We start from the raw sequence: 24006 nt of genomic DNA on the forward strand, positions 1-24006 counted from the left end.
CACTACATTTGTAGTTGGTCCATGCTTTTCTCAAACTAAATCAAATACATCAGGTTTTTCTTAATTAAATGTAAACCATACTAATTTAAAACAATACACCACAACTACTTATGATTTACTAGGACAACTGTGAGCAAGCTTACATAAGGGAATTTCATAAGAGTAAATAATTACTGTATCACAGTCTAAAAATTAGCAATGCAATTATGGGTTATCAGGTATTAGTTTTCTTATTTTTATGTTAAAAGTTAAAATTTATTCCACCAAAGAAAACAAAGCTATGGAGTGCCGTTTACAGAATGGTGATAGCTTGCCTACTTCTCCAATGCACCGATTATACTTGGGTATTGGATTCCTCAATAAATAGCCACGCCTTATTTAAAGTTTTCTAATCTGGACAATTTTTTTTTAGTAAATTGAAAGAACTATTTTTAATGGGGTACACATTTTCATGTTTTTTTTGTCTGGTCTAAACATAAATATAAATCTGAAAGTTCTATTGAATACAGAAGCTACACAGCAATCCAAGAATTTAAGATTCCACAAACTAGGAGAAATTCAACAAACCATGAAAATTTATACCTACATAAAAAAGTACCTATACATTATACATTATAAAATACCTGAATATTAATTACCTGTAGATACCAATATTACCTTGTAGAGGTCTTGCTAGAGGATGGTCTATGTTTAGGTTTCTTAACTTCTGTATACAGACCCTCATCCTGTTGTATTTTATACTTCTGTTTCTTTGGTGATGTGACAGTGTAAGCTGGGGTACCATTAACTTCCTGTTCTGATGACACTTTATCATACTGAGGGACATCTCCATTCTGTAATTAGTTTCATCATAATATGTAAGAACCATGTAATAAACATTAACTAGCAGAGTGCAAAGAAAAGAAATCAAGATATTTATTCATTTCTATGGGGACTTGTTATTTCATACAAAGAGTATCACACTATAGTCTACACATACAAATATGAGAAAATTCACAAAGCCTGACATTGTCACTAAGATAACAAAACAAAACAAAACAATGATGTATATTAATTACTACATCCACAACTTTGTTCTTCTCATGTATGAATTTTAATTCAAATCTTTCTTGCAGGGATTTGGTAAAAATTGCACTTTACAATAGAAGCAGCATTGAGGGTCAGCTGAAAAGGCCAAAAACATTATATCCTTTTCAGAAATAAGACAATAAGCTAAAATGATGAATAGTAATACTAACTTCTCCTTCTCCAGCTGGAGATGACATCCTCAGTAAAGGTGGTTCTCCCTCCTGATCCAGAGCTTTAGCAGCTGGAGATCTCTTGTATTTACAGTAGATAATACACACAACAGCCCAGACTACAATGACTACAAAGACAACGGACCCTACAACAGCTCCAATAATCCACAGGCTTGATGGTGTGTCATCTTTGGCTTGTTCTTGGCTAATATAGGCTGTAAAGTATACAACATAAGTATTAATGAAACACAAATTAAACTGATGCCATACAAATGTTTAAAAAGAAACAATTACAAATCATTTAACTCATATTAAATAGTAGTAGTTATATTCCTAATTACTATGAAACTATTACCGGACAAGTCAATGTTTTGAAAAAATAAACAATGAAATGAGTTGTAAATAGAAATGTTCAGGCTGTGAGAAATTCATTAATAGAATTGTATAAAATATTCAAACCAATGACACCCTGTTTTTCACATGGAGTTTCTTCTATAACTTTATAATGAGATTTTAGCAGTATATCATGTTCAGGTTATGTTTGATTTCCCCAACCTGGAGAACTAGGTCAGGTAAGGAAAGTATTTCTTTAGTTTCTTTAAGTAAACATGTCAAAAACGTATCAAAACATAATTTTAATACTATGTGCCAAAAGTTTTTCAGACTGTCATGGTAAAATTAAGATAAAATTCACGAAGACTCAATTTTATCATTTTTTTTACCATGAGCTGGCAAGTTATGTGGCCTTTGTGTACCCTGCACTACTCCAAACAATAGCATGGGGTAAAATAAAACGACATAATGGCCAGCCTGTGGTAAATTATGATAAAATGGAGGTTTCCATTCTAATTAAAGAACCTTAGTGAGTGCGCTCACATACCCCATGCATCCCCATGTTGGATGCCAACGTAAATTTCTTCGTAAGAGAAATACATGTAGAAGGACCCGATAAAAAAAGGAATAAGAGTGTTTTTTAGGCTTTAGATCTTTATCTTCTAATTAAATTCTGTTACTCAGAATGGTAGTTTAAAACTCCAGACTGTGATTTCTATGAGTTTTAGTTAATCCAAAGTAAATATCATTGTAGCGAAACAAAATGTACACTTGACCTATAACTTATCATGGTGAATTATAAACCAAAAATCATGTCATAATCTGCAGGCATTCAGAAAAAAAAGTTCGGAAAATTGTTATTTCTGTTAATATTGCTAACTTCAAGGCCTGTAATTTCGGTAAAAATCATCAGAGTGGAACAAAACATAACCTGAACCTGTAACTTATCATGGTGAATTTATATACCAAAAATCATGTCAATATCTGCAAGCATTTAGAAAGAAAGTCCGGAAAACACTTTTTTCTGTGAATTTGGTAAAGTTCAAGGCCCGTAATTTCGGTAAAAACCATCAAAGCGTAACGACAGTTAAACTTGACCTATAACTTATCATGGTGAACTAATATATCAAATATCATGTCAATATCTGAAAGCGTTTAGAAAGAAAGTCTGGAAAACTGTTATTTCTGTGAATTTTGTAAAGTTCAAGGCCCGTAATTTCAGTAAAAATCATTGGAGCAGAACAAAAGTTAAACCTGACATGTAACTTACCATGGTGAACTTATATACCAAAAATCATGTCAATATCTGCAAGCGTTTAGAAAAAAGTCCGCAAAACTGTTATTTCTGTAAATTTTATAAAGTTCAAGGCCCGTAATTTCAGTAAAACTCATCAGAGCAAAATGAAAGTTAAATCTGACCTGTAACTTATTATGGTGAACTTATATACCAAAAATCATGTCAATATCTGCAAGCGTTTAGAAAAAAAGTCTGAAAAACTGAAGATGGACTAACGGACGGGTCAAAAACATTGGGAAATTAAGAAAATAAAATCTTGCCAAATTTTAGACAAGATATTTTTCATATAATTGCATTCCCTTAAATCTGAAGAAGTGACCAGTAAAGATGGCAAACACTTAATTACCCTATTCATAGTTTAAATGGCAAAATGGCAAAATTTTGGCAGCCCCATGACGCTGATCATATGTTTATCATTGATTTGCCACGGCTGTGGTCTGAAGACCTTTGATGCATGTCATAGTAGAATAAATAATAAACTATGACCAACAACAGCAGGACAAAGTTATGATATATTCATTTTTCCCATGATTCAACAATCTCAAAAAGTGTTTTGTAGTGAAGTACAGTACAAATACATGTACTGTCAAGAACTACTTGTTACAGTAATATTAGAATCATTTTATCATTTTGTTTGGAGGGATGAAATAATCAACATAAATACCCAGCCAATGATAAACTTGAATCTCCTTGAATTATACCTACTCCATTGACAAAAATAATATAATTTCCCGTTGTTTTAACTGAATTCTCCTTCAACTGAGATCATTGACGTCACAATTTAAAATTACATTGTTTCATTGACTTCGAAAAGTTATCTGAAGACAAATCTGAGGTCATTTGGAGCAAAATGACAAGTGTGAATTCATAAATTCCAGTTTTAGTATTATCTATGAATATACTGCCTCTATTTTTAAAACATTTTCATTTCATTTCCATCTAATTTTTAGTCACACTAATAAAACTGAACTTAAAAAAGGCAATTAACCAATTACTCAGTTTATTAATGTTTCAAATAGTAGGAAAAATACAAACCTTCTGCTTTAGATGTGACCTCGTAACCCAATTTAATAGCCATCATTTGGTCACTCAGAGTAGATGCTGCAGCAACTGCATCGGTTGCAGACAGTGTTGTCCCTGCCTTAGTAACTGTATACCCCACAGTAACATCTTGTTTTCCTGCGGCCCTAGTAATATCTGTGGCCTGTAGAGATATAAATGTGTTTTCAAAATAAAAGGCAATGCTGAAAAATGTGAAGATGTTGCAATTTTTTGCTCTGATGAAAAAAGCAGCTATATATCTTTTATACCTATTCCGCATCTATCATTTCTTTTTCGAGTGACAAAAAGAACAAATGGTCAGGTTTGTGTAGAAAAATCTTACGAAAGGGTTGTGAATGGGTTACTTGATATGGAAAATCATGAAAACAAGAGGATCCCAGGAGCCTGAATCACTCACCTGATGCTCACATATTAAAAATATTGATTTTGACTGTCTTGAGTGTAGAAATCTTTTAATCCAATCGAAACTGAAGGAGGATCTATATATAATGCCTGCTTTCCAGGTAGGGGTACAATAAATTGACTTGAAAGAGTGAATATATGATAACAAGTGTCAAGGAGCACCCAGATTTATGTGGCTTTCTATATCACACTTGATTTAGGCTGGAAGCCTGAGGACAAACACTATTGTTTGACATATAAGCTGTATTCGTTAAAAACTTAGTTTAGTTTAGTGAAAATCAGTTGAAAAAATAATATTTCTTTAATCTATCAGGGGGAAAAAGGGTGAACAATCTGCATCATCAAACAGCAACACTTTGTTGGGACTTTTATCTCCAGACAATGATTGATTTTGAACTATAGTTTCAGTAACTAAGATTCTCCAAACATCATCCAAGTCTGCCATTAAATATGCATGAATGCCATGTTTTATGATACTAAGTCTATATAACTTATGTTGCTGTGATGCTCCCAACTTGTATTCAGGCTTTATTTAGGCCACTATAACTTAATTAGAATTAATCATTCTAAAACACTTTTGGTCATAGTTAAATTTCATGAATAAGTATTTGGCATTTCAATGATAAGTTTTTTCTCATACTTTAAAACTCTATTTAGGGAGGACAACCCTGCCACAACTTTATTAAGGTTAGTATTTTCATTTTCCCTCTGCCTAAGCATTTCACCTTAAAGTGCATTAATCTATATTAAAGTAGAGGCATTCAAAGATGACATCATGCATAAATCTCTAAACATTGAGCTCTAACAAGTGAATAATATCTCTAGTGTAACAGATGTACAACTAACATATATTTATTGATTTATCAGCTAGTAAATGTATGAAATGAAATTACAGGGTCACAATATTATATTACTGAGTATAACAAACATGTGTGCTATGTTTTAGTAGATATTCATGGAGCATTTATGTCAAATGGTGCAAATAACGTCACATTTTGTGTTGTGTAACCTAAATTTGCCTAAAAAATATCAATGATAAAATAATTGTAAAGCTGAAATTTTCAAAAGCCTGCCATTTTTTTTGCAGTCTTAAGGAATGACTAAAAATATCTTTTTGATCTATGAAGAAATAACCACAATCATATAGCAGATACAAAATAACCAATTCATCCAATTTTAACTGTGCACTATTAGGCTATTTTAAATTAAATAGACCAATAATATCACATTTATCTACAGTATCAACAAATAATAATAAGTAATTAAGGAGGTAGACCTAAGGTAAGGGAAAGAACTCTTGAAATCAGTGATATGTTGATGTTTGTATTATTTTCAATTTCAATTTCACAAAAGCCTTTCAAGCTTTCCTTTGAAACAGAATGAAATAAGTCTGAGTTACTTTGATGCTTACATGAGACTGATGTAAAAATCAGAAAAATGGGTCTGTCACTCGAAATTGGTCATTTTTGTCCATTTCTGGTCATTTATCTTGCTACATGTGGGGTTCACAGGGAGAAAACAGCATAACCAAAGCACATTCATCCTACAGCCGTGAAGGCTACTAAAGCCAAATAAATTAGTGTGTTAGTAACGAGTGAGGGTCCCCTAAAGGGTCACTCGTGTGAAAAACTGAGGATTTTTTCCAATTTTTGGTCTCTGTTTGGTCTAAAACCGGAAGTAGTCAATACAAGGGGTTGACATAGAAATGGTGGAGACAGAAACCACTCTTATTAAGTTTCCAGGTCAAATAGAGTACTACAGATTAATTCCGCTTTGGCGAGGGTCTGAGAAATGAACACTATCCCCCTCCCCCAAAATCACCTTTTTTTCAACAGCAGAAACTCATGACCTCTTCTTTAAGCTTTCAAGTCATTATTTTTATTTTTAAACAAACTCTATATCAGATAGCCTCATTTTAAAGCACAGTCATGCTGCTTGCAGATGGACACAAATTGTGTTTTCCTTAAGTAAGATTAACACTGCCAGAGCCAATAAAGGGTAACCTGGTCCAATCCCGAATAGCTCTGGGTGTAGCATGACAAGGGTTAAACTGTCAATAAAAACATGTCCCACAGTAAATCATTTCACTGAGATTTTACTATATCAGAAAATATTTTACCTCTGAAATCAAATCACATCAGTATATAAAAATATATTGTTATAAAATGTGGAGGTATATCTAGTTCACATTTATAAGTTCTAAGACATGAAGATGTTACTTTACTATTATTCAGCTTTTATTTTGTCATAATCACAGGCACTTAGTGCACAGATGGTTTCAACCACCCACCCACCTCCTTTTTTCTCGAAAACCAATATTTCCATCTGAATCCATAATTTGATTAAAATTTGTATTCAGACTCTGACAGCTCCTTATGTAGTAAAGGGAAATTTCTTTAATACCCAAGTTGTTTTTTTTATTTGATGTTGGTTATAGTTGGACATTCTCGCGAGAAAGTGATAAAAATACGAACTTTAAATTGAAATTAAATTAAAAAAAAACAAAAAAAAAAAAAACAGAACAACATAATAACTATGATTAAGTCTAGAAGCCTAAGAAGGTCAATAATAAATTAACCATGATTATAACAACACATTGAAGCGACATGTATAACAATAATCAATGTAAGGTTAGTTCTCCCAGGGAGAAAGTATGTTTTACTAAATCTATCAATGACAATGATTTATAACTTTAAATAGATCAGACAATAATGATTTATACTGCCTGAGATATGTAAGGATATATTGGCAGTCCTGATGTACTTCAAAAATGTATTGATTTACCCTAAACAATTTTAAAAGTATTTAAAAGAGGGAAAGTTAAATCATATGATTCTTCCTTAAGTATATATGAGGAATTTGCTTGAAAATTGTTATAATAACTTATGGTCATACTTAATGTTAAACAAAAATTAGAAAAAACATGCATAGAAATGAACATATGCAATGTAATGGGAGATAATTCTTACACAGATTCTGACCTGATAAGTAATGGGAGATTTATCTTAAAATGATTCCAGCCTGTCAAGTAAGGGGAGATAAATCTTAAAATGATTCTAGCCTCTCAAGGGGTGATGAATCTTACATTGATTCTAGCCTGTTGAGTAAGGGGAGATAAATCTTACATTGATTCTAGCCTGCTGAGTAAGGAGGGATAAATTTTACATTGATTCCAGCCTGTCAAGTAAGGAGAGACAAATCTTACATTTATTCAAGCCTGTCAAGTAAGGGGAGATAAATCTTACATTGATTCTAGCCTGCTGAGTAAGGGGAAATATATCTTACATTGATTCCAGCCTGTCCTATCTGTACAAATCTTTTTCTCCTTCCATTTTGTTGTTGGTTTTGGAATGCTAGGTTATATGCCTTGGCTAGACCTGTCTCTATTGTTGTCTTAAATGTAACTGTGCTGACATCTTCTGTTAATGGTACAAGTATCCCTATCAAAATAAATAATGTCATTTAAACTCCATTTTCAAAAGTCAATGAAGATATCATTACATTCACTTGTATTATTGTTTTTTTTTATTTGATCATTTCAATTCACTTTTCCTGGCATAAAAGATAGATTGGTTAAATTTGTATTTTTGGCATTGTTACTTTCCTTGTTGGCAAAAGAATATCTTCTCTTGTTCATTACAAGTCAAATGTTTGTTGTGAACATGTAATTTAACTGAAATTGATTCGCATTGTATAAAGACAGTTTGTAATGCTAAAGGTTCACAAATGTACATGTATGTAGGTTCTGTGTTTCAATGCATATAGTAATTTAAACTGAAAATAGGCGTTCATGCTGACAATGCAATCTATTTAAAGAAAATCAAAATAAACTTTTAATCATTTGAACAGGCAACAAAAGAGTTGCCAAATCATTACTATCTATAGACTTGACAGAATGGCATAATACATGCAAGGTCAAGATGTCAAAAATTGTCAAAATGAATGGTATGTTATACCACTCCATACAACAGGTGAATCTAATTAGTACTTTCATGTTCATTGTAAAAAGATCTGACTATCTGATCTTGTTTAGCATTTAGTCAAGGGAAATGATCATGATTTGTACAGATGATTTTGAATTATTCAAATGAAATACTAAATTTAGGAAATGCTCTATCAGTGAAAAGTAAAGATGAACTATGTACTGTCAACAGTAAGTATGGCACGTATGTACAACTTATTCGTATTAGCAATTATTTTGACATTAATTTTTTAACTATAGAATTTAAAAAGTTTCTATAAATTCTTTATTGTGCTGTTTAAACAGATTCATGCTTCTTTATGTAACATATTCATACTATAACTATCATGATATAGCAATGCACTAAAAACATGCCTCAAAACATCTTTACAGAAATATAATGCAGTATTTTTTTTGTAAAAAAAGGGAGACACTCTTTTAACTAGAGGTTACATGGGAAATAAACAAATTTTCATCCTAATATAAAATGATCACCTTTCTCACTGGTTACTTAATGTTATCTTCCTAAAGAACAGAGACAAACAAGTCAGTCTGTATCAAAATGTCTATATGTAAAATGTAAGTGCTTCTTATTTTTATTTTTTCTTATTTTCACCTTCTCTACATTTTCAATCCAAATGTCTTACACATGAAATAAGCATACTTTTAAAAAGGTCCCCTATTATATTGAAAAACATAAATTTAGCTTCCACAAATCTAAAATGTCTATTTTCAACTACAACTGTTTGAAATTCAATTAGAAATGCACAAACCTTTGGAAAGAAATCAAGATATTTGCACCAAGATGAGGAGAAAACAGTTTCAGCTTTTTTTGTCTGAAAACATTTTTTTGTTTTGGTATTTTTGTCTTTACCATATGTTTGACTTGTTAAACAACTTCATTAGAATAATTTTTTCTGTTTTTTTTTGTATATGTCCAATGTACAATGTAGTTCTAGATTCTAACATCTTAATATACAACTACAATAATACCTTACCTGTCTTTACCCAGTAAGCTGCCTTAACATTTTCTGTTGTAGTTGGGGTAGGTGTCGTTGGCTTCGGTGTTGTTGGCTTCGGTGTTGTTGGCTCTGGCGTTGTTGGTGTAGTAGTTGTTGTTGGCACTGTTGAAGAGGTTGTTGGCACCACTGTATTCATGGAAACAGAACTAGACATTTCAGTACCTGATGTAGTGACAATTTGTGATGTCAAAACTTGTGTTTGCGTATTTAACCCAGTGCTCCTTGTTGACATTACAGATGTTTGAGATTGTGCAGGGGACATTACTGATGTTGTGCCATCAGATGTGGAAAACTCTGTACTTGTGACTTTAGAACTCTGTGAAAATATTGGTGATGTAGTGGATGGCACCAATGACTCACTACTCTGTGCAGCGCTGCCTATTGTGGAAGATGTCTTGATAAGATCACTTTGAGAAACCATTGGGGATGGTGTTGTTGACAATAGGAAACTGCTACTTTGTATTGAACCTAATGAGGAACCTTCAACAGCTATTGTTTCCAATGCCATTGTAATGTACTGTGATGAATGCAGTATCATTGTATCAGTTGATGACAACCCAATGGTTGTGGTCTGACTAGACTGATTGGCTGATGCCTCTACTGATGATTGTAATATAGAAGTTGGCTGAATATCATAACTACTTGTTGTACTGCTTGAGTTATCTACCATAGATGTATAAACTACTGTGGTTTCCATAGACTTACTTGATGACATTTCACTGGTTGAGAAAATGTTTCTGGTACTTGATGGCAAGGGAATAGTGCTAGAAGCATTCTGAGATGATGACATAAAAACATTACTTGTTTGTAATTCATACATGCTCACATCAATGGTGGATGTTGGTATTGCTTGTACAAATGAAGATGTAAAATTCATTGATAGTATTTCCTTGGTGGAAGTTGAAGGCACTATTGAGGATTCTATGGCAGAACTCATAACAAATGATGTTTCCATGGTTATGTTTGTTGTTGCTCGTGAGGTCATCACAGATGAGGGCAATGACAAAGTAATTGACCGATTTAAACTCTCTGAAATTGAAGACGTAACATCAGGAAAACTGGAAGACAATAGAGTCAAATTTACAGTTTCTACGATAACTGATGAACTGATGAAGCCACCAGTTATAGTTGGTTCAGGCATCTTAGTTGATGACATTGCGACTGATACATTAAAATCCAAAATTGAGCTTAGAGATATATTTGTCATTGCAGTTGTCATTAATACTTCAGAAACACTTCCATTATCAATTCCACTTGCTGTAAACAGTTCTGACCTAGGTTCACTTAATATAAGGTTTGCTGTTTGTAAATTTTCGGTCAATAAAGTATCATTAACTTCTGTAGGTAATGTGGTCAATGAAGTGAATATATTTAGAGTGCTTATTGGTTGTGTTGTGAGGTTAAAGGTCAGTGTTGGTAATTCTGAAGATACTGTATTCGACATATTCATACTTTCAGTAGGAGATGTAGGAGTAGGTAAAAACTCTGTAGAGGAACTTGTCATATTTAATGCTGGATAATTTGTAGAAAAATTTGTCACTGAATCTGAAGGCATTACTGTTAATGTCGGTAATGTGGTAAGGTGTGTGAAGTCACCTGTAGGTGTCAATGTAATATGAATACTTGCTGATGAAGTGAAGTTCAAAACGCTTATTGATTGACTAACATTACTGACTGCTGTCTCAAAAATGGAAACTGATTGGTTGAAACTTGTTGTAGATTCAAAAACTGGCATTGATTGGTTGAAAAATACTGAAGACTGGACTAAAGTTGACAAATTGAAATCTATTGTTTTATGAATGGTTAAGATACTTGTTGGTATAGGAAAACCTGTTATGTTTTTTATGTGTGTGCTGTAATTAGTGGTTTGTAAAGATGTACTGAAAAACTCTTGCTGTGAAGATGACAAGCTGTAACTTGAAGGATATAATGATTCAGTAAAATAAATTGTCGGTTTAACAACTGTTTGTGAAATGTTAAGTGAAGATCCTTCTGATATGTTTGCTGAAATCATTACTTGTGTTGTAGGACTTATTGCTGAACTTAAGTCAGAAATACTCTGAGAAACATCTGTGGTTATCACAATTGGTGATAGGCTTGAATATGTTTGAGCTGAAGAGGTCATGATTTGGCTCATGAAGCTTTGAGTGTTGGTTTGGTTGACAAGATTGGTTGTAAATGGCAATATTGGTGATAAAAATACTGAGCTTGTTGCAAAGGCACTAAAGTTTGCTTGTGGTGTTGTGATTACAACCAATGTAGGTAAAATTATTGATTCTGTGCTTTGATTGGTTGACTCAAAGATTGCTGATGTTGTTTCTGTAATTTTCAAAGTGAACACTACAGGGTCAGAACTGAAAAGTGATTTTGTCTCAAAATCACTCAGATTCATCTTTTGTGTTGTTACAGTAACAGATGAAGTCACTACACTGCTTGACATTTCTGAAGTTCCTAATACACCACCACTCAAATTTGAATTTTGAATCGTCACTGAGGAAAAAGTTCTAGATGGAGTTATTTCTCCTGATTCAAAAAAGGAGTTAGTTTCCTTTGATCTAGTTGGTGTTATTTCTAACCCATTTTGAGTACTTGATGGAAAAAAGCTACTAGATATCAAGGATTGTGTCATAATAAAATCACTAGTAAGCAAACTATATGCCTCATTAGAAGTTTGAAAGTGATCAGTTGAGAACATTGTTAGTCCAGGAGTGGTGCTCGGATTGTTAGTATCCATGACCATTGATGACACAAATGAGTATGTTAATATTGATCCAAGGCTACTTGTTTGTTTAGTAGAAACATGTTTATCCAGAATTGTAGAGCTAATCATATCTACTGTTGCAGAATTCACAACTTTATTGCTTGACATCATTGCTGAGCTGTTTGCTGGTAAAACTTCAGATGATTTGCTGTCTAATGACATCATAAAACTAACACCTGCTTGTTCAGTTGGCACAGCTGAAGATTCAAATACTGATGTCAGCATACTGTTTGAAATGACAACATCTGAAGATTGTGTTGTTAAAATGCTATCACTCTGAGATGGAGTAATTTCCCCTGAAACAGTGACAGACACTAAGTTTATATCTGTTGTAACAATATTTTCTACATTTGACTGAGCAACTGATGATAACTCAGTGGATGAAAGAAGATGATCAGTAGATGAAATGATGGACAGTTGGTTGATGTTAGTTGATGAAACACTATCAATGGAATCAACCACTAATGATGAATGGCTATTAAAGTAGGTTACTTCAACGACATCCGATGGTGAAATCAATGACTGTGTCACTACTTCTCCATGCTTTGACATAACTGAGCTTGACTTAGACACAGAATTACTTGTCACAAAAGTATTAGATATGGACTGTTCGATGTTTGAATTTTCTTTTACAATATCACTTGATGAAGCTTTTGTAGGCACATTCTCAATACTATGAGTAGAAGAAAGTATTTGTTCTAAAAAACTAGATGTCTGAGAAGGCACACTTTCATCACTTGTTACAATTTGGATGGTACTTGCAGAGGGTGATACATTATTAGTATGAGCAGCATTGGTTGGTATGATGCCACTTGACGGTAGGATGTTTTGAGAAGTCTTAACAGTCGTTTGATCAGATCCAATTCCCAACGAAGATGATAAACTATAAATGATATTAGATTTAGAGTTACTCTCTCTATGTTTAGTTTCGCTCACTAACAGTGCACTAGTAGGTAACACACTAGAAAACAGCTGGTCTATGTTAGTAGGATCTACACTATGCAACTCTGTGTCTTTGTTAGCAATCATTGAAGCAGAAAACACACTAAAACCCACACTACTGTCAGAGGGCTGCAGTGACACACTCAAATCAACTGTGAAAAAAAACAAACAAAAACGAAATGAAACACACAGTAAATTGATGTTAGTAAATGAATGTAAATCATACAAAATACATGATTAGTCAATATAAAATGAGAACATTACAAATATACTTATCACTATTTATACCAGAACTATTTTTTTAATCAAAGTCTAGGTGATTTATTAATGATTATTTTCCAGTGAAACTAAAATGTGAAGAATTTTTTGTGAAACCTGAGGCAGGTCTTAATCTGACTGTGATTAGGCCAAGTAAAATTAAATAGGAGACTTTCATCCAACCTTTACAAAAAATATGGGGCAGGTGGGAGGATTTTATATATTTTTTTTTATTCCTTACCAGATATTGGTTAGCCTAATTTCAGAAATTTGAAGTATAGATATGTTCTTATCAATAGCCACATCAGCTACACAGAAGAAACATCATTTAAGTCTCCAAGAAATGAAAGATTTGTGTGTTATAGTACCTCAATACTAGAAACCGGCATGAAAAAAATCCAAATTTTGAAATTCCAACCCTAATTTTTTTATTTCTGTCAATTTTTTAGGGGTGGGAGGGGATGAAAATCAATAAATTAATTTTATTTGGCCTAACAGAGGCTGACCCAGGGAGTTTCTAGGGGATGTGACCAGCCCTTTAATGGAAAATTTTGTTTATTTCGTGAATTTTTTAGATAAAAATTGACCAAATATAGCCTGAAACCTGCCTTTTTCTGGAAGATATAGATACCCAAATAAAGATAAAACACAACACAATTTCCTATTGACCATTATTTAGCTTGTCCTCCCCTGAGTAGTCATATCCTGTTTCTTATGTTTATTTAGAGTTTTATTCACATCAGACAAACCAAGGAAAGTTAATAATATGTTAGATATTTATACAAACTGATACATTAGTTGGATATGTTCAGAACTTGCTTAAATACATAAAGTCATGAACATCAAGGTCTCTGTGTACTAACTTTAACTTATTTAAAAGAATTTAGAGAATTATAAAGGATAGAAAAATGATACATGTAATTTGATTTAAATACAAACAGCTTAGACTAGCAACAAGCAACATTATTATATTGGTCATCTTGAACAACAATTTGTATCTTATTCCATTATTAAAAATTGGCATTGTAAAACTTTTTTTACACCAATAATAAAAACTGTATGCACTGCAGTAAATCCAATTTGAGTGGAAACTCGATAACTTGATTTCAAGTTGCAAAATGTCATAACACTTTTTCACATATTTGGAAGTGATTTGAACAGTTTTGCCGTCCAATAATACTGGAAAATGGAAAAGCTGACATTAATCACGGGCTTATAACACGTGATTGAACCATTGTCAAGAACAAGGTAATAATTGTCAGCCTTTTGCAATGGTAGTGCCACAACTAAGTGAAGTTCTGATTATAAATGAAATAATTTGTTTACAATAATGAAGAAATTCAATTAAAGTATGGGTTGAAATAGTCATCTATAGATTTCTTTCATAATGATTCAAATACATGTATGTGATAAAAAGGCTATGACATACAATTATATTTATGTAATGTACTGTTCCATATGGTCCCTTGCATCAATCCTTGACCCATATCAGTTCTCAAGCAGAGCTCTCAAGCTTGATATGAAAGTGTTGTTTTGATTTGAAATATGCAATGCAATTATCTATTTAAGGCAAGGAATGATTGTTATGTTTTTTCGGTCTATGAAGAAATAACCTAAATCATGTGGTGCACACTATATTTTATTATATATTTTAAGTCTATTTGAAATAACCTCAATGCCTGTGCTACACATGTTATTTTCAAGTGTGCACCATAACAGCTATTCCTTATAATTTAATTTTAGTATCTAAATTCAACTAGTTAATCATTCTAAAGGGTTGACGGCATCACAGTCACATTATAAAATTTGGTCTATGAAATGATGGACAAAATTTTTTATCCCATCAGAAAACTTATTACTTCTGAAATTAAGTCGTTAATTAATAGAACCAGCCAATATCATATATTCACCTCTTTTTATTTCAAAAAATGTTATTTCAAAAAATGCATACCAGCAGATACTCGTTAAATTCTACTACGATATGGTATCAAACATTCAACTTAACAGTACTTCATAAATTTGTATAAGATAAACTGTACCAAAAGACTCTTCATGATAAGCCTTGTTTGTATGGTGATATGGAAACAAGACAACGAGTACCGTGAACTTTTAAGTACTGTTGTCGTCACAATCCTAAAGTGACTGATAAACCACTGGAGATTCAGTATCAAAAACTCTGAGAAAAGGCTTTTCTAGTACTCATTTCATATATAAGATACTTAAAAAAAAAAATTTCAGTCAGTAGATATGGTACATTTTGTATATTAAAGTTCTCTCATTCTTACCAATGAGGTCAAACCGTCAAGGCTTGATTTATAAATACCTATATAAGAGAATAAATAGGTAAATAACATATCTTATTCATATCTAAATAAATGATTATAATCTCTAAGTATTTGGAAATGAAGATAAATATTGCCAATCAATGGATTAATTGTGTTGTCCATAACTGAACAATGAAATACATGTAGATTTGGATCTGAATAGTGACCAATGGAATTGGTTTGAACCTGCAAAGTACAAATGTACATGTATGCTCAACAAGCCAGTAAAAGACTCTTTCAGAAAAGTAATAACTAAAAATTAAATTCTGAGCATATTGTTTTCCATATTATCAGTATTTGTACCATTTGCCAGTATTGTGACAAGAATTCAACCATTTAAGTGCAAACAATAAGAAGAGGTTTGGCATAATATCATGAATGAAAAATACTGAACAGTATTAAAAATTTATATGAAAAAGTTGTTTTAGGTTATCCTCTGTTTCTATCAATAATGCTAAGAAAATAAATATGTCCAATTACGATTACATTGGATGAAAAATAGGGTGGGTAGGAAAGTACATGTAAGTAAAAACATTTCATTTTTCTATATGATTTTTATAGACACTTATTAGACAATTTCCTGACTGGTTCATCACAACTTATAAATGATAGTTTATATGTAGCAGCATTTCATAAAAAATACCAATAAAATGTGCTGGGGTTGACACAAAAATAAGGCAGCTAGGGTAACATTAAACAAACATTTGTCTTCTTGGCATTATGTCTATTTTCATTATACACAATGTATTGTATTCATTATCCTAGGCCAAACCAATCCTTTCCCAAAATAAGAAAAAAAATAAGTAAAAATCAACTAGAAATTTCAACGTCATATGACAAGTTATTGGTATATAAAGGCGTTGTTCAAAAAGACGTCATGATTAAGAAGAAAACAGATGTTAATAATGAGTCAATGGTTATCAATGACAAGCCTATACCACATATGTCCTACATGTTTAAAACATTGACAGAATTACTGCACAACCAGCTGCTACCAAATCTCTAATAATCAGTCTCTTTACTTATCTGCCCATTAAGTAAACAAAAAGATAAAACCACCAAGATCATAAATTATAAGATTTGGTAACAATAGCAAACCATAGAATCTCTCAGAACTATACTTTTGTCATTTTCTTTGCTGATTCAGAGATTCTGATCCTTAAGTCTCAGATCTATTGTCCTTCCAGCAGTCATTGATTGGTTTCACATAAACTGTTCTACACATGTTTGTATATATATATCTTCAGCAGGTAGTCCTCAGACTATGGTGAAATTCATTTAGCCTAGTTAAATAAATCTGGGAGATGCTGCTTGGGTACATGTATATAATACATAGAGGAAACTGCTCTGTTCAACTGTCTGTGTATTGTACATGTAGCTGAGCGATTTCAGCTCTGGAATACTTTATCAATTGGTTATAGCAATACATGGTACACATACAATAGAAAATTTAAAAAATGGAAGTACATGCACACATACTATTACTGTGTCCAAAAAGTACCCAACTCAATCAGAGTTTCAATTTGTGCTAAGTAATTAATCTAGTAACAGAAAGAGTAGATGCATGTATGCAGTGAATGTAAAGAAAGATACTTTTATCATAAAATGGAAAACTCAGTTTGTTACCTCTCCATAGGTTCACTCACATACATGTATACAAGTACTATAGATAATTAAATTTGTTTATGATATTTACTAGGCAACTGTTTTTCATTAAATTTCCTAAATAGTCCAAGACACATCAAAGTGTCATCAAACAGAACAAAAAATAAACTTGATATGTAACCTATAAAGATACACTACCGAACACAACTTCAAAATATCCAAGTGCTTAAAAAGAAGTCTGAAAATCTTGTTTGCTTTCATTGATACCAGTAGAGAACTAAACAGTGTGGAATGTGCAGCCACAAAGCCATGATTTTTTGTAAGATTCACAATGATACACTTAATACATTTGTAAAAACATATGTAAAAGTATACAGTGAATTTATTCATGTACTGTACATGTTATGAAAATACAAATGTACATGCATGTCATACATCTTCTGGAATAATAAGGAATCCTAAACTTGAGATTAAATAATTATATTTTCTGAATTTTCTGTCGACTTAAGAAAATAAATGTACCTAATAGTGTAACAATAACAATAGCCTGACTGCAATATGAAGACCACTTTCAAAAATGTACATATACAATGTACAATGTACATATACATACTAGTCAAGACACAAATATTTTTATACATGCATCATTCAGCACTTTTTGTTCAAATTTAACAAGAGAACTTATCTCCTAATGCAAGCATCATTGACTCGTTTTACATGTACATGTATTTAATGAATGTACTGAGAGATTTACCTAAAACATTAAGTATTGAGGAATGAAAATTAAATTACCAACACAGAGTACATGCCCAACACATCTTAACCAAAAATTACAAGTATGGTATGAAAAACACTGATTAATTTGTTTTACTTGGTTAAATACTTGTATTTTCAATTTATAGTTATCCATTAACCAAGATAAATATACAACATGATGCACATATCTGTGTCGTGTGCATCAGAAACAAAAACATAGAAGACAAACATTACATTAAGGCTAATTATGATACCAAGATTAAAGTGAATCATAAACTAAATATTGTCTCTTTGCAATACATGTATTTACAAACAGTTAATCCCTTTTGAGCATAGAAAAATCTGTAATCTATCCTATGTAACTTGCCACATCAAATAAGCAGCCTTAGTGATTGTAATGGATAAAAATGTAACAAACTTCCTCCGCTGCAATTACAATTCTTTATCACAATTCAAATAGAGACTTTGTCATGTGTTTTAAAGTAAACGCGACCTTTTTTCTGGTTCAATATCAGCAGGAAAAATGTTTGTAAAACATTTTCCAATTTGACTAAATTCAGTAATGCCAAAACCTCTTTGTTCTATTCAATTTTCTTAAAGGATGTTAATCAATCAACCTAACTTTATCTTTTACAGAGATGGGCTAAAGTAATAACATTATTATTATTATAAATACATGTACAAGTGCAAAAAGGAGATACTTATCAACAATTCAACTGTTGAAAAATATCTAAGTTTCAAATAAAATTAACTTGTGGAATCCTGAATTCAAAAAAATTAGAGACAATGTCACTATTAACTTGAAGACTAAGTTTGACAAAAGTTGGGGGATGCATCACTAAGATCAGAAATACATGTACATACCCCATCAAGAGTTATTCCGAGTAATTGTTTTGTAGATTGTCCAAAAACAAGAAAACAGGTTCATAGCATACCAAAATTATTCAGGATAATATTCCAGAACCAGTGAAATTAATGTGAAATGTCTGATAGTGGAAAACCTAGAGTGGCATTATTTAACATTTACATTGTGAGCAACAATGTATAAGAATGTTTTAAAACTGTGTTTAAAAGAAATATTAAGCATGTACATGCAGTATATTACATTGTAAATGTACATGTATACTCAGATAATGTGGCTCAATATGACAGCACTAATTTTCACAAATTAAAAAAGAACTTGATATAAAACTATCAAAGACTTGGTAATATACATTCAATTTAGATATACCTACAATGTATATAATAATCATTGTACAGACTCTTCCCATATTCAAGCCATTTTAAGCTTTAATATGCTAAAAACACAGTGTTATTTGAATTTGGAATTATTTCAGAATTTAGAAACTGAATATAAAAATAAATTGGAAAACTAATCTTAAACGGGTTAGTCATGGCCATGTGGCTAAGGGGTTAAAAATTATACATGTAGTTTAACAAAAGACAAAGGAAACTTAAATTGTACAATATACTTACTAATTGCCCTAATTTGTAGATGCAAGTTTTTTAAATGAATATTTTACTTAATTTATTAAGTCCAATATAATTTCAAAGTCAAATACAATGTACAATGTACATTGTAATACCTTGCTTAATCCATTTTGTTACATTGTGGTACATGTACACATACTATTTTAAATACCTATTTTATGTACATTGTAGATGTACACATTCACAGTACTGAAAATTTATCTCCTTATGTTGAAATTCGACAGGATGTTTGCAAAATTAGCATACCCTACATCTGATGTAAATATTTCAAGCAACCCCTGTTATTTAAAACATCAAAGCTGGATATCTTGATAAGACTATATTTAGAAAGGAAATTAAGTTTCAAAGTATAATCACAGCATAGTTATACAGTGATGTGGCCAGATTTAAAAATTACATATAACTGTACAAGTTCATTTCAAACTAATGCTAACTAAACCTTCTATTTTCATTTACATTTTGTACATGTACATGTATATTCACATTTTTGTAGCTCTATAAATACAGTTTACCGGTAAATTATTAACTTAATTAACCTGATAAACAATGAATCATATTTGACTGTGTACAAATAATATTAGGAGTAAATGTTGAAGCATATTGAAAATAATATATGCATGCAATACATGTACAATGGAAAAAGTATATAAATGATAACCATAGCAAAAATCCTACTGATATTTTTCCAAAAAATAAATAAAATCTTATGTACAAGCATGTTGGAATTTCCTAAATTGCCCTCACATGTTGTATTACCTCTCATCCATGAATAATTAATTTTAGCCTTAGAAAACCTGGGAAAATATAAATTAAGTAAGGAAATCATGAAATTAAGTGTGATAAATCAATGACTAGTGAATATTACCTGTGAATGTTTAAAGAATAACAGATGTTGCCAAGCTGTTTGCATTTCAATACAAAAACATGTAAATAAAGATGTATCATGCACATCGTTCAATGTATGTAATTTTGTCAGTACATGTATGCATGTATTTATTGGACAAATTACCTAAACATTAAAAATACACTGAAAAAATAAATGATAAAGATAACAAAAGTTAATGATAGTATGAAGGAAACATATTTCACAATTCAATTTACACAAAGTTCTAACAAACTATATTTTTTTCTTTAAAAGACACACATTTTGTACATGTATGTATATTTCAAACTCATAAAGAATCCAACTCAAATATAGTATGGTTTTTAATAGCTATTTTAATAATTTATAAAGAATTGAAAGCATTGTTAATACATTTGTACATGTATATGACCCAAAAAAATCAAGCCTGATAGAATTAATTAACCAAAGAGCAAACTAGTAACATTGGTTATTTTTCTCCCTGGTACTGCCAGCATATTCAATATGTACTGATAGCTTTTAAATTAAAAAGAAAAAGACTATCTAAACTGAGCAACAATAAGGAAAATTTTTAATGTTACACATAGTAAAGTTTCCCAAGCATTTTTGACTCCAGAAGTTAATTTTTCTAGAAATTCTAATTTTCCATTATTGTTACTTTTTGCTAATTTTCTAGTTATTAGAAGTTAGACTTATGTCATTAGAAATACATCAGAGTAGGAAACTCACTCAAATTCTAAGCAATCCTTAATACAATTTTTCAATATATTTACTATATGGCTATAAAAATTTTTGCTAAAATTAGCCAACCCTGCCAAAAAATAGCCAGTCTTAGGCTGTTGGTCAGGCTACTATTTCTAACTCTGAATAGTGTATGATATTAAACTCACCTGATGACTGACACCTTACAATTAAAATCCATTGTGAAATGATAACTAAGGCATGAAAAGCAAGATAATACATGATTTAAATCCTTCAATTTGACGACAATAATTAAAATAAAAAATAATTTCCTAATCTCCGAAAATTTTTTATGTCATCTTCGTGTCAAAGGTATTTTCTGAAATCAATTTCTTGTGTATGATGTTTTGACTTTTTCGCATGTGTGGGCCTGTTTGAAGATGCAACTCCTTTCAACATCGGAAGAATTGTGGACAAATTTCCGAATTAACTGTTTGTCAATCATGTTTAACAAGTATATTCCTATTTCATCACTGTAGACAACAACTGAGGAATGTGACAAGCCAATTCATTCACTTTTCTGCAACATTTGTTTACATGATGGCAAGGCCAAAACGAGACTTCGCGCCAAAAACTTCAATAAAGGGGAGTAACTCGGTATCTTCACACTTCACTTTAGGTCTCAGTATCGTATTAATTTTCCCATAGATTTCTATAGTGAAGTGCATATTTCTAGGATTTTTTAAAAAAATATATGCAAATTGATTCAATAAAACTTTCACTTATGTAGCATTTCTAAGGACATGTGAAAAAATAATTTCCCGCAAAGAAAATAGGGTGAGTCCACGAAGATCGGACAGAAAAGTAGTCTTGAACTATAAATACCCATTTTCCCTACATTCACTTTCGTTTTGCACTCACCAAACCAACCTTTTCAGTGGAACATTTTTATGATATTATGTTAGATTTTCTTTTAAAAAAGTTCTTCGTCTTACAGTGTTTTGTTTGCTCTATTTTATAAGTCATTGTTCATATCTTTTGACAAAACATTAGTTTGTAGAGAGGCAAAAAGACAATGCACTATATTTTTATAGCATCCATGTTTTGACGTACACCCGCTCAGGGATATGCAATACGATACTGGTACCTTTGGGTCTCAGTCTTGTATCATTTGCCCCCCATAGGCTTACCCTACCGGTGCACCTGGTCCATGCTCCCAGTTTTTAGTGGAGTCCGAGTTGCTCATTTACTTTTGTTACTTTGTATGTATGATTTTAGTTACTTTATGTTCTTTGTTGTGCAAGAGTAATCAAGGGAACCAAGGTTATAGCGGTAATCAAAAGCATGTATTCCAGGGACAAAGACCAGACATGAAAAACAGACATACACAACAAAGAACATAAAGTAACTAAAATCATACATACAAAGTAACAAAAGTAAATGAGCAGCTCGGACTCCACTAAAAATTATGAGCATGGACCAGGTGCACCGGTAGGGTAAGCGTCCTCTGCCTTTCAAGAAACACCCGCCGAGTGCCTCATAAAAAGTCAAGTCCGGGGTAGACAAACGAGGAAAGGAAAACCATGACCCGTTGAACAAATCAGTTTTCATGGTGCTGATGGATACACCATAACGATCCACGAGTTCATGATGACGACCATAAAACTTCTGTAGTGATGACTTCAATCTTGGAACAACATAACCCTGTTCCAGAAGCCTATTTGTTAGAGTCCTAGCGCGACACAAAACGTCTGCTTAGTTTCGGCAAGCTCTGGCATAACGTATGAGTTGTGATATGAACACTCCATATGCAGGAGCCGAAGGGATGTTGCCACAGATGAAAGGAAAGTTGACAATTCTGAATGAAAAGTCATCACGTTTTTTGTAAACTTTGGTCAATAGTTTTCCTTTACCATCGATTTCTAAGTGTAGGTCAAGATACGAGGCTGACTTCACAATGTCTGTAGTATCCTTTATCTCAAGTTCTTTTGGGTGGATGCGATGTATCAAATCCCCGAAATTAGGATTGTTTAAAGATAATATGTCATCTGTATAGCGGAAACTGAGATTAAAGGATCTAGCTAAACGATATTCTTTCTTTCTGATCAGATCAGCTATAAAGTCAGCCTCATAAGAGTGAAGGAATAGGTCAGCAAGTAAAGGAGCACAATTTGTTCCCATTGGAATGCTGACCGTTTGTTGAAAAACACGTCCACCACACTGGACAAATATGTTATCGATTAAAAATTCCAGCATTTTGTAAACATCTTCCTCTGTATATTTTGGAAGATGATTTGGAATTATTTCTTACAAAGTACGAGGAATTTCTACCAAGAACTATATATTTGTATCTAGGTGTACCATCTTTTGGAAAAACAACAATGTGTAATGTTTTTAAGTCGGGATTTTAACTGAGTTTGGGGAATAGAAGTATACAGTGTTGAAAAATCATAGGTTTTAATGCTATTATATTCAGATAATAGTCTTGAACTGTTATCTCCAAAAGTCCTTTCGAATTTTTCAGGATCCACATTGAATTAATACCACTACAGGAGTAACAAGTGTTTTGGTAGGACTGCAAACCCTCTTTGACAGTTGTGAGTATAGAAGTTAAAAGTTTTGAAAGAGGTTTGGTGGTACATTTTGCAGATCCAGCTGTGAAACGTTTGTATGGATTCTTGTGAAGTTTAGGAATCCAGTACATAGACGGTAAATCACAATCATCGTCCTTGGTAGAGAGACCAAAAGAGAATAGCACAGATTTATGGTTTTCCACAATCTCCTCTTTGGAGAGAGTGGTAGCAGTATAGGTCTTATCACTGCTATTATTTTCTACGTCTACCTCTGATAATAAACATTGGATATAAAACGTTTTGCAGACAAAAACAATGTTGTTTTGGGATTTGTCTGCTGGTACGACAACATATTTGTCATGTATAGTAGACAATGTTTTTGCTACATCGGGGTCTTTGAAAACTGATGTAGCCTTGACACTCATTGACCTACTTAAA

The 24006-nt window shown here is 32.1% G+C and overlaps 1 protein-coding gene across 4 annotated transcripts in view; it reads right to left on the reverse strand.

The window, feature by feature from the left end:
* LOC148609194 (uncharacterized) overlaps positions 1 to 21612 on the reverse strand; it is a 38006-nt gene extending 16394 nt beyond the window's left edge. For 3 of the 4 annotated variants that reach the window (XM_088595922.1, XM_088595921.1, XM_088595920.1), the window contains exons 1-6: positions 21205 to 21612; positions 9292 to 13170; positions 7618 to 7772; positions 3904 to 4072; positions 1239 to 1453; positions 658 to 833 (exon numbers count right to left, since the gene is read on the reverse strand). In XM_088595922.1, the coding sequence (XP_088452048.1) occupies positions 658 to 833; positions 1239 to 1453; positions 3904 to 4072; positions 7618 to 7772; positions 9292 to 13170; positions 21205 to 21277 (4667 nt within the window). In that variant the 5' untranslated portion in view covers positions 21278 to 21612. The remainder of the gene's footprint in view (positions 1 to 657; positions 834 to 1238; positions 1454 to 3903; positions 4073 to 7617; positions 7773 to 9291; positions 13171 to 21204) is intronic. The other variant, XM_088595923.1, reaches the window with a different exon arrangement.
* Positions 21613 to 24006: the final 2394 nt, after the last annotated feature.

This window comes from Perna viridis, chromosome 8 (assembly GCF_037379345.1).
Source record: "Perna viridis isolate PV_CMFRI_1.1 ecotype Kerala chromosome 8, ASM3737934v1, whole genome shotgun sequence".
Lineage (NCBI taxonomy): Eukaryota > Metazoa > Mollusca > Bivalvia > Mytilida > Mytilidae > Perna > Perna viridis.